The sequence below is a fragment of the Schistocerca piceifrons genome, chromosome 2 (genome assembly GCF_021461385.2).
Source record: "Schistocerca piceifrons isolate TAMUIC-IGC-003096 chromosome 2, iqSchPice1.1, whole genome shotgun sequence".
NCBI lineage: Eukaryota > Metazoa > Arthropoda > Insecta > Orthoptera > Acrididae > Schistocerca > Schistocerca piceifrons.
In genome coordinates this window covers 855817465-855830110 of record NC_060139.1, presented here as the reverse complement: position 1 = coordinate 855830110, position 12646 = coordinate 855817465, and the positions used below count along the sequence as shown (strand labels likewise).

Sequence of the window (12646 nt, the reverse complement as noted above, 5' to 3'; positions counted from 1 at the left end):
GAGTGTTAATGTATGGTGTTATATTGTATGACAACACATCATTGGCCCATATTTTGTTAATGGCACTTCTGAATGGGAATAGTTAGCCCCTTCTTGAGCTGTACCTTTCTTGAACTGATCCACCTCTTATAATGTGTCAAATAATGCTGTATCAGAATGATGGATGTCCTGCACATAATGTTTATTGTTGTGAAATGACAACCAGATGTACAATCACTGGTAACACACTTGGTTTCACGTTTCTAAATGTCATAAGTTCTGAAATATGTGGCTTGTAAAGAATAGCAATGGTGTCACAGTTTCTGACCTAATGCATCGCATGTAGTACTGTGTTTAGAGCAGGGGTTGCCTGCACTGGTGCCTGTATCCTGCCATGAACATACCAATACCATCATGGCACATTCTACCTTCAGTGTACAAGCGTCTCTTAATCTGGTCTGCTGAAGTGCTCTCATACTGTCATGTAATTCACATACTTTGCCATATAAAACTTGTTCTTGTGGCTTGTTACATTTGCCATCATCTAGTCGATATGCTGGCCTTCAGTAATGAAGAAAAACTAGATATTATTTTAATTTATGGTGAATGTCCCAGAAATGCAACTGCAGCTGTGACACTGTATGCTGAAGGCTACCCAGTTCGGCGGTGTCTGTTATGTTGAACCATTGGCAACATCTGCAAGACACTCACGGAAACAGGAAGCTGGGCACCCACAAAACGTCGATGTATAATGCCAGTGACTGTCAATGGAAATGATATTGCTGTTCTGGCTGATGTAGTGTACAATCCTCAGGTGGGTGTATGAGAAATTGCATGAGGTGTAGGAATAAGCCACAGTAGTGTGTACAGAATCTTGCATCAGCACCAGTTTCACCTGTTACGTATCTCACTGCACCAAGAGCTGTATGGGAATGACTTTGAATCCTGCATTGCATTACGTCATTTTGCACTTCAGCAGTTGCAAGGTAATCCAATATTCCTAAGCAATATGTTGTTCATTTACAAATCATGGTAATGTGAATCTGCGGAACATGCACTACTGGTCCATACAAAATACCCACTGGATTTTCCAAGTTGCTCATCAATGACAGTGGAGTGTCAATGTTTGGTGTGGTATAATTGCTAACTGTATTGTAGGTCCCTATTTTTACTGTGGAACATTGAATGGACAGCGATATGCATCATTTCTTCAACACACTCTAGCGCTTCTCATGAAGGATCTAGGATTGGAAACTCATCTACCAATGTGGTTCCAACATGATGGATGTCCTGTACACATTGCAAAAGTTGCCAGAGACATTCTACATGTGACATTTTCAAATAGGTGGATGGGGCGGGGAGGTACTGTACGATGGCCAGCATGGTCCCCCGACTTTACGCCATCAGACTTCTTTCTCTGGGGCGTAGTGAGAGACAGAGTGTATCAAGAACCCCCAATAACAGTAGATTATATGCAACATTGTATTACTTCAGTGTGTGTGGCAATATCTGTAGAAACTCTACAATCTTTGCAACACTCTCTCGTTACCCATCTGCAAACATGTATTGATGCAAATGGAGGGTTCTTCAAACATATGTTGATGTGACACAGTTTCATTGGTCAAGATGTGGGTGTATTTTCTATGCTGGATGTAATGCACAACAATACAGTTTCTGTAGGTGACAGGACACTAGTAAATGTGTTTAGCAAAGTGAATTCGAGTGCGTTATCTCTAATGGTAGCTCTAGTTGTCATTTTGATAGAATAAACATACATTTACGATTTGAAAAACCTAAATTTGCATTGGATGTGTTACTTGTTTATTTTTGTGGATTGTGCATACCTTCCCATTGTGTGAGCCCCTGACACAGGCAGCATGAGGTGCACGCTTGAGTCTCAGGATGTGCGCTAGCTATGCGCTTCATTTATTTCAAGCATCAACTTCGCTTCACAATTTCTTGGGATGTACGTAATTGACATGTTGTGATGCAACCAATACCATTATTGTTGTGATTGTTCATGCTATTGAATGCATATAAAATAACAGTGGGTGTTTATTTAAAAATACACAAGTTTGTGTTGAAAATAGCATTTATTTATATTTTAAAATTTTGCGTAGTATTTAGTTTCCTAAGCCTCTGCCATACATTCACAGTGGTGAAAACCATTTTTGAATATCTGTTGTTCCAGAGATATCTGAGGTAGCATAGTTAGGTGAGACACCCTGTATATAGTATTACACCTCGAGAAATGAAAAAATATGGGAACAGCCATTTGGGTAATAGGAGTTTGGAACACAGGATACACATAAGGTAACTTAACTTGCAGGAGAAGGCATTGTCACCTTGCAAGAGGAGTAAGATGTATGCATATAATCTGCAATATAATACCTGCAGTATAGTCATTGAGTGAAAATCTATCATCCAGTACTACGTCCCCATGTTAGAAATAAAGCTTATTGCAGCTCAGTGCTCATGTAAAATACATCTACATCTACATCTAAATACATACTCCGCAATCCACCTTGTACCACAACTAGCATCTTCTCTCCCTGTTCCACTCTAAAACAGAACGAGGGAAAAATGACTGCCTGTATGCCTCTGTACGAGCCCTAATCTCTCTTATGTTATCTTTGTGGTCTTTCCATGAAATATAAGTTGGTGGCAGTAAAATTGTACTGCAGTCAGCCTCAAATGCTGATTCTCTAAATTTCCTCATTAGTGATTCACAAAAAGAAGGCCTCCTTTCCTCCAGAGACTCCCACCCAAGTTCCTGAAGCATTTCTGTAACACTAGCGTGATGATCAAACCTACCAGTAAAAAATCTAGCAGCCCGCCTCTGAATTGCTTCTATGTCCTCCCTCAATCCAACCTGATAGGGATCCCAAATGCTTGAGCAGTACTCAAGAATAGGTCGTATTAGTGTTTTATAAGCGGTCTCCTTTACAGATGAACCACATCTTCCCAAAATTCTACGAATGAAACGAAGATGACTATCTGCCTTCCCCACAGCTGCCATTACATACTTGTCCCACTTCATATCGCTCTGCAATATTATGCCCAAATATTTAATTGATGTGATTGTGTCAAGTGCTACACTACTAATGGAGTATTCAAACATTATGGGATTCTTTTTCCTATTCATTTGCATTAATCTACATTAATCTATATTTAGAGTTAGCTGGCATTCTTTACACCAATCAGAAATCCTGTCCAAGTCATCTTGTATCCTCCTACAGTCACTCAACGATGACACCTTCCCGTACACCACAGCATCATCAGCAAACAGCCGCACATTGCTATCCACCCTATCCAAAAGATCATTTATGTAGATAGAAAACAAAAACAGACCTACCACACTTTCCTGGGGCATTCCAGATGATACCCTCACCTCTGATGAACACTCACCATCAAGCAAAACGTACTGGGATCTATTACTTAAGAAGTAAAACTGGGTTTGCATGAAAAGTCACTTTCTGTAGCTCATAGATATACAGGGTGATTATAATCACAGTTAAACTTTCAGAATGCTGTAGAAATAACACAACTGGTTAGAATGGTGTCAAAGGAGGAAACATATGGCAGAAGAAAAAAAAATAGTGTGAAAATTGACCAATAGATGGCAGTATATGCGTCAGAATATGTAAATGAAAACACCTGTTATGTGTATGATCCTTTGAAGTTGGTATAAACACACTGGGACATGGCTTTTCCTCCTTTTTCATCTGCAACATTTGCCATGACTGTCTCAATGCAGGATCATGCTCTGCTTGTAAAGCTGTATTGCAAGAATGATGACTGTGCACACATCGCTCTGCAGAAGTTCCAGAAACTGAAAGTTTAAAAAAAAAAAGGCATAGGTCCAATGACTGGTGTGGGTCTGGAGAAAATGATTCAGAAATTCGAAAAGACGAGTTCTTTTGGTGTACGACCTGATAGAGTGAGGAAATGAATTAATTTGACATCAGTGGAAGCAGTGGCAATGGCAATGCAGGTGGAGACACGTGATATTGTGCAACCATGTAGTGCACGGAGAATTGCCTGAACATTGGACATACCCATGAGCATGGTAAAATCCTACAAAACATCCTTCTTTGCTATCCATTCAAAATAACCCATATGCATGAGTTGCTTCCTGTTGACCTGCTGGCAAGAGAGACCTTTGGTTTAGAATTTCTTGCTTACATGGAAGTGGACAGTGATTGCCTATGGAAGATTTTGTGGACTGATGAAGCCCACCTCCATCTGACAGGATATGTCAATACACAGAATTGTTGGATATGGGCAATGGAAAATCCACATGAAAATCAACCAGTACCACTTCATCCTGAAAAGGTCACTGTATGGTGTGGGTTTACAGCATCATTTATCATAGGGCCATATTGTTTTGAAGAGACAGGCACTTCCAGTCCTGTTACGTACCGTCACTAGTAAGTGCTATGAGTGTCTTTTGTGCAACCACATCATTCCAGCTCTCCAACAGTGTGGATGGGATCATTTTTTATGCAAGATGGCGCACTTCTGTGCACTGCAAATCCAGTTAAGCAGCTGCTGAAGCGCCATTTCAGAAATGCTAGAATCATCAGCCGCCAGTTCCCTACAGCCTGGCCAACCCCAACACTTGATCTTAATCCGCGTGACTTCTGGTTGTGGGGCTATCTGAAAGATGTTGTGTTCAGTGTTCCAATTGCAAACTTTTCTGCATTGAAGACAAGCATTGTACAACACATTCTGAACATGATGCTGGAAACACTTCAGTCAGTTGTTGAACATGCTGTTTCTCGATTTCAACTTGTTGCAGAAAACGGTGAACAACATATTCAATATTTTTTTGCAGTCACAAGGAAATTAATAATCTTATCTGATTTTTATTGATGCTTTTTATGCAGTTTTTGGCCTCAGGACAATTAAAAACTGATGTGGGTGATGCTTTTTGTGCGGTTTTTGGCCTCAGGACAATTAAAACTGATTTTTCTTGTCTGACGTGTTATGACCTTGCTGTGGTGGATGGGCTTATGTAACTAACAGTATTACACCTGTACACCCATACATACTGAGTAATACAGTTTGTCTAATGTCAAAAGTACACCTTAGGCATTGTTGTATGATTCATTTGTCATTTTTAGTCAACCACTAGTAAATTATGATGCTTACAGCACCATCTATTGCTACATTTTGTAACTATTTATTTTACTTCTGCCATTCATTTTCCCCCTTCTCTGATAATATTCTGTTGCAATTTGATGTCATTCTGACCAGTGGTGTTATTTCTACAGCAGTTTGAAAATTTAATTTTAATTATAATTACCCTGTCTTTTGGTTGGTGGATGCATCACAACATGAGAGGAGTCACCATTTCTGTAAGACTTGAAATCTTATTGTTAAAGGTAACGTGCATGTTGCTGCTCCCTGTCAATAATGTGGTAAATACCTAGTGAAGGAATTAGAAGAAGTCTTCTAGCAGGAAGCTCACATGTTCTGACACTACCATCAGCCAAGAGGTATCTATAAGCGACTGAAAATGACTTATCCGTTGAAACCACCTCAGCCATTAAAGAATTTATGAGAACATTTGACTGAAATAAAATTAATTGTTATAAGTGATGTGCTCACTGCTGCTCTCTGCTGATAAAATGACAAATACGAATATCCTTATGTTGTCTCCCAAACATTCAGGGTGCTCTCAGAGGGTATTAATCTGCTTCCAAAATTTTTTTTTTTTAATATTTAGAATGATATAGCTTTTAAGTTTCTATTGAATACATTATAAATTTAGTTCAAATGAACATTTTTTTCTTGCCTCAGTGCATTAGAGAAAGTGGTTATACTTTTGAAAACATATTTACAACAGCTAAATTTAACGATCCATTTGATACACTGGAAAGCAGACTTACTGGTTGAAAGGATGTGCTTCATGGTTGCCAAATGCTGGGAAAACAGTGGCTTCACCAAATGCCTGTTTCAGTGTTGGATAAAAAAGCTGGAATGACTCGTTATTCCTTTGTATGCTTGTCTGCCACACTCCATGGTCAATGATGTCACCAGTAAAGTAAACATGATTGATGTCCTGTGGAACAAAGAATGTCAGAACTTGCACTGCAAAAACTGTCATATGTAAACTAATTTCACAAGATATCCTGTTGTTCATTATCACATAAGATTCTTTTATTTTTACAGCAGTGGGACAATGGTAGGTTTTATCAGAACATATAATTTTTAAAAACTTACCATCATCGAGTGTGTTCTTTGTCACTGTTTGCCATTTTGATACCAGAATAAATGTTACTGTTTAACAAAGGGAGAAGATCTGGCATTAAAATATTACAGCAACTGCAAGATGAATTCAGAGAAGGATAACAACGTAGTCCCTCACTGTGACATTAGCAGAAACTACTGAGTCACGTTCTTGTGAATTAGAAACCAAACATTAGTTGACCTTTCTGGATTTTCTATACAACTGAACTAATCAATATCTCCACTAATGGCACTGAAAATAAATTGCATCCATAAAATTACAAAGAGATTTTTTACTGTGTCCTGTCATTACTTTAGGAAATTTAAAGTGATTTCTGCATGATTTTCTGGATGGTGTTCCTATATATCTAGGTGCCTTCTGCCACCTGAAAATAAACATAGCTCTTTAGGAATTTTCCCACAGCAGTATGCCATACTGTAGACAGGAGTGGAAGAAAGTGAAATAACAGTTACACAATAACTAGCTCTACACCCTCTGTCTTAATTTTGTACACAAAAATAGATGGACAAGTCTGCTGCACAAATAATTAATTTGTGAAAGTGCATTATGACTACACCATTGCTTGTATTCCATAACAAATTCTCACTTTCATAATGAAGTTATAAAAAAAATGGCTCTGAGCACTATGGGACTCAACTGCTGAGGTCATTAGTCCCCTAGAACTTAGAACTAGTTAAACCTAACTAACCTAAGGACATCACAAACATCCATGCCCGAGGCAGGATTCGAACCTGCGACCGTAGCGGTCTTGCGGTTCCAGACTGTAGCGCCTTTAACCGCACGGCCACTTCGGCCGGCTAATGAAGTTATATATCTGCTAGTGTTCAGAACTGGAGATTGCTTTAATACTGGTACATAAAACAAAGAAATGTGACTCATTAACATTGAAATTAAGAGCTTCAGGTTCTTCTATCTTTTACATGCTATGATGTGTAATTGTATGCTTGCCGAGTCATTTGCTGTTCATTATGTGGGTGACAGTAATAAAAATAACAGACAGGACACTTCACCATCTACATTTACAATGTCTAGTATTGATTTTGAGCGAACTTAATTTTCTAAATTCTGCCAACAGATCTTTGTCCAAACAGAGAAGCCTAGTATATGATCTCTCTCTCTCTCTCTCTCTCTCTCTCTCTCTCTCTCTATCATGCACCCACATGAGCATGCAGGCACTCATGCACGTGCACACACACACACACACACACACACACACACACACACACACACACACATGTTAGACATAGATCTATGGGTTAATGGCACCAAAATTCTTCATAATTTAATGGACATCATCTTTATTTGATACTGGTTGAATTACCTTTTCCCAAACACCTTTTTTCCCCTCTTATCTTTCTATTAATTCCCCACAAAGGGGCCACTAGTTCCAAAGAGTTGATATTGATTGGGCTCTATATTTCACATTGTTCTTGATTCTCTCCCAATCACTTAATTTTTGTTCTGGTAGACAAATTTGTTTCCTTGAAACCTGGAGTTTCAATTGTTTAAATTTGCTACATGTATTTTATTAGTTTTACTAGGTTTTACTGTGACTGAGCTATAGAATGTATACAATCTGAACTGGGGTACAGAAGCATGTTGACTAGTGTTCTTGGAAGTAATTCGTTGTCAATACTTCATTGAGGCTTCTACTCTCATACAGTCTCATTAAGCTTTGCTTCACTTCATGCCCTGTCTAATATTTCAATTTAATTCCTGAATAATACTTCTTGTTACAATGGCAACCTCCATTTAATTGACTAAATTGATATCTAGTTCCAAAAGCTTATTGATGTATGCTGCTACCTGATATTTAGGAACATTATTTATGTTAGTTTGCTGGTGGTTGTTCTCTCTTGTAATTCATAAATAGTAAAAGCTGCACAGTTACAGATGCAATATACCAATATGTAAGCCAATCAGAATTCTTTCATTTTCTGAGAGCTCATTTGTTGTCTTTTGGCAATGGCCTATGAACATCAGTGGAAGAAATGTTATCCTCACACCCTTTCCTGTACAAATCAAACATTGGAAGCATGTCTTAGTGTTCATTTCTAAAGGAATGTCTGAGTGCAGAGAATAAAATTTCAGTTCCTTCATTAATGTTGTCAGTTTTTTTCTGATGTGGTCATTGATGATTGAGAAGTCATGTACATCTGTCTGAGAATTTAAATATGTCTGGGTTGATTTGAGGGATCTCATGATAACAACAATACGAATTGCCTAGTTTGATTCAACCTCATCTGCAATGGCTATCACTATGGACTTAATACATGAAGTGAGCTTACGGCTGGGTGCACTTTGAATATCTTTTATGTATCACTTCTTTTGATTTATATTGCAATGTGTAATCATAACTTAACAGGAAACATCACACATATTGCAAGTGGAATCAGAAACCAGCACCAAATAATCTGTAGGAAAATAAACACGCGTGTAACAGAAAATATACCAATAATGAAGGCTTTCGTTTACGACTGAATAGAAAATGCTACAGTGGAGTTCATTTCCTTTTCTACTTGTGTATACACCTCAGTGAAATATAGGTGTTTTGATACTTATTAAACTTAATAATTATTAACATTTATAAGTAAAAAGGGGAAAGACAACCACTCTCATATGGCTGATTGATGTGTAGTGCACAGAAATAGGCAACATAAAACAGTATTGACACTAGATTTGAGCTCTTGTTCTTCCTCTAGGAATTACACACGCACGCACACACACACACACACACACACACACACACACACACACACACACACACGCATGCATGTGTGCGTTTGGGTATCTATGTGATTGTGTGTAAGAATGTGAGCACTTTTGCTAGAGGAAGAGCAAGAGCTCGAAAGATTATGTGAATCCTATTTCCTGTTGCATGTTCCTATGTACCACATGTCAGTCAGCTATAGGTGAATGGTTAAATTTCCTTTATTTTAGATATTATTCTGCCCAAGATTTCCATTGTTGTTATTAATATTTATTTACCTATTGCTCGGTGTTGTCTTTTTCTATTCAGTATGCGGAAATTTTGTTTCTATCCCTGCACATTTTTATTCTCAAATTATGAAAAAAAGGGAACATGTACTTACAGGATTCTGTGTGACAGCATTTGTAAGCATGGACACCACACTGTGCCAGGGCATATCACAGTCCCTGTAGTCACCCCAGTAACCAGCAGCAGATGCTGCGTCTGGTGGCTGACCCTGATCACTGCGGCAACATGTCGGCTCGTCACATGCTGCCATGCCACCCGGTGAGTACATTGGATCATAGTGAGCATCTGTTATATGGAGCACTGTGAGCACCTCACCCTCCTGCAAAATGCATAATGTCTGGATATGACTGAGAAGTTGCATCACAGTAAATTAGGCGATCTTCGTAAATTTAAAATATTATATCATCATTTTAAGAAATTATGATGAATGCAAATGAGAAACATGTGCATTTAAAGGTAAAATACTATTCTAAGTCTAGGACAGAATAAAATATGTGTATGAGAATAAATCACCACTCACCAACTGGGAGACAATGTGCATAGGATAGGTGCTTAAAAAAGATGAAAAATTATGTAGCTTTTCAATAAAATCCTTTATCTTACACGCACACGCACACACACACACACACACACACACACACACACACACACACACACACACAAGGGAAATAGATAGATGGATAGATAGAGAAACAGACAGATAGATAGATATATAGGTAGATAAATAGATAGATGTAGAGAGAGGGAGATAGAGAGAGATAGAGAGAAAGAATAGCACAAGAGATGTGTGTTTGTTGGCCCCAACAAAGGACTTTGAAAGATAAACAATGTTCTCTGGGCTCATTTGCTATTAAGCCCTTTCTATATTTGGTATGAAATGATATGTCTTCATGTAAACACTGTATTCTAATATGACTGATTTTATGAGTCTTTCATTAAAGGATTGTGATATTTTTTAAGTACATAAATCTTATTCTATTTTGTTAAAAATGGGCTTTGTGAGATCACCTCTTTGTAAAGATACAAGGTTAATTCTTCAAAAACTAAAAACAGCTATTATACAGACATTGTATCAGGGCAGCTTTGGTTGGGGAGTGTTTTGTACTGCTGTAGCCACTACAAAATGCTTTGTGTACTCCAATTTGCTTTGCATTGTGGATTGCTCATTTTTTCTCTTTTTGAAGTTAGGGAAGAGAATCATTCTGATGCATAATGGGGTTCAAATGAGACTCTCACCATGAGAAAAGGAATCAGTGATCCCTATGATCGTTATGTCAGTTCTGCTATCATGGGAGCACAGAACATGGACATAGGGTGGCAGCCCTTCAAGAGGGAGGTGGAGCTTATTCCTCCACACCACTCTTCTCCCCTTGGCCAGTGCAAGTTCTTGTTTGTTTACAGTTGTGGCTGACTGCCATGTTATACTGTCCCCATAATACCAGCCAGTGTTGATAATGCTACATGTCAAAAATAAATATCCCAATACTGGTTTCAGACCAACAGCTAAACCACCACTGATGGCTGTTCATGTTTAGAATTACATGTAGCTTATGCTGAACATGTGGTGTGTGATATTTTTGTGGTGGCAAAAGTTCCTTCATTGTCTTTGAAGAGGTTCATGTCTCACAAAATAATAAACAAGATTCCATATGTTTAGAACTTTGGAGTTACAGACAGTCTAGAGAAACTCCCCTCCTCCTCCCACTGCCCCTCCCCCCCCCCCCCCCCACAACCTCGTACACACAAACACACACACGCATACAAACACCTAAGTATTTCAGCCTTTTTATATATAAGTTAAGAAGCAATGTGAAGAACTACTTATTACTTGGCCCTTACTTCACTTTCTTCCAGTCCCACTTACAGTGTGGGATACTGGGTACTGCTATCCCTGCAAGTCAAAGCTACTTGGTTGTGGTCTTGTGGGTGGGGCATCTGTATATCACCAGTAGGCATCACAAGTTGTCAACACCTATCTCCTGTAAGGTTATTGCTAAGATCTGGTGTGGCTAAGTGTCCTGTGGTAGGGACACCTGTACTGGACTTGGCTATAAAAGAAAACTTCAGAGAATAGAAAGCTGAAGGAACCTCACTAAAGTTTAATGGGTATGTATTTTCTGTCCTTCAACAACTAGACATGGAGCATGTACGACGTGCAATGGAACCGCACAAAAGATGCAGGTCCTATGATAGATAGAGCTACTATCAGTGCTAATTGCAAAGAGGCAAGAGACAAAAAATGTAAACTCCTTCATTAGTTTTCGACCATCACAACTTCAGAATCCACATGACTAACACTAAGAGCCCCTTCATTCTAAAAAAAAAAACATGGGGTGGTATGGGCTAGGATCTGTGTTCTGCACCTTCCGTTCTGGTGGGGACTATTGGCCAATCCTGTGTGACAGAGTTCCCAAAGTATTGCAGAACTAGTCTAAGTGTGCTCCTCTCTCTTTGTTTGTGGATGCAAATTGGTGTTCCTTGCCTTGTTTGGTATAAAAAATAACGATAACTGTTGGTTGTACAGCATTTGGTGGGGCTGGGCTGAGCATTGCTGCTTTACATTGCTTGAATGGGGACCCCTTCTGCCCAAAGCCCTTCCTTCAGTGTTCTCATGCATAGTAAACATGCTGAATTATGAATTTGCATGAGGACAAGTTAACAACCATGTGCTTACAGCAGGCCTGATACAAATATGTTAACATAAACCTCAGTGTGACCAACAGAGGTTCCTCAGGTAGAATAACCACTGTCTTCAATGTGACTAGACTGGAAAACCAACACAGTCAATTCTAAAGTGGAAATTGTACCTGGTGGTACCCAGAGGAGTTACATCTGTGATTAGACTATGTACACTGCCTCAGATAGTACCTCTGATTTTGTCTCTTGGATTCTCCTACATTTACATTGGTAGCTGTCGTCACAGATCGTGACAATTGAATTAGTCTGTACACAGTTTACAGATTACTAACTATAAAATTTATAAACAAAGAATTAATAAAATAAGAAAAGTGAAAAAAATGAGAGAGACAGAGAATATATGAATAAGTAACACATTACAGGGAAAATTTCTCAGTTGTTGTGAGGAACTCTTGTAAAGAATAGAAAGAGTGTCACAAAAGAATCTTTTAATCTGAAAATGAATATTTTGGATTTATTGCCATTTTTTTAAGTTCTGCTAGATGTCTTTTGAAAATTAAACTTGCTGAATAGTGTGCATCTTTCTATGATTGACAAAGTTTTATCCACATGCATATCATTTTTCTGTTTAGTGTTCACTGAATCAATGTTGCAATTTATATTGAATGAATCAATATTGTCAACAACAAAGAGGGGACAGAAACAGTTTCCACCCCTTCTGTCCCATCACCTCCTCCCAATTCACAGCCCCTCACCCTCATCATGTGTTGCTCTCT

The 12646-nt window shown here is 38.5% G+C and overlaps 1 protein-coding gene across 1 annotated transcript in view; it reads right to left on the bottom strand.

The window, feature by feature from the left end:
• Positions 1–12646, bottom strand: part of LOC124777235 (sphingomyelin phosphodiesterase-like) — a 161508-nt gene that overhangs the window by 46552 nt on the left and 102310 nt on the right. Inside the window, exons 5-6 of the mRNA XM_047252562.1 lie at positions 9328–9552; positions 5874–6046 (exon numbers count right to left, since the gene is read on the bottom strand). Coding sequence (XP_047108518.1) covers positions 5874–6046; positions 9328–9552 — 398 coding nt within the window. The remainder of the gene's footprint in view (positions 1–5873; positions 6047–9327; positions 9553–12646) is intronic.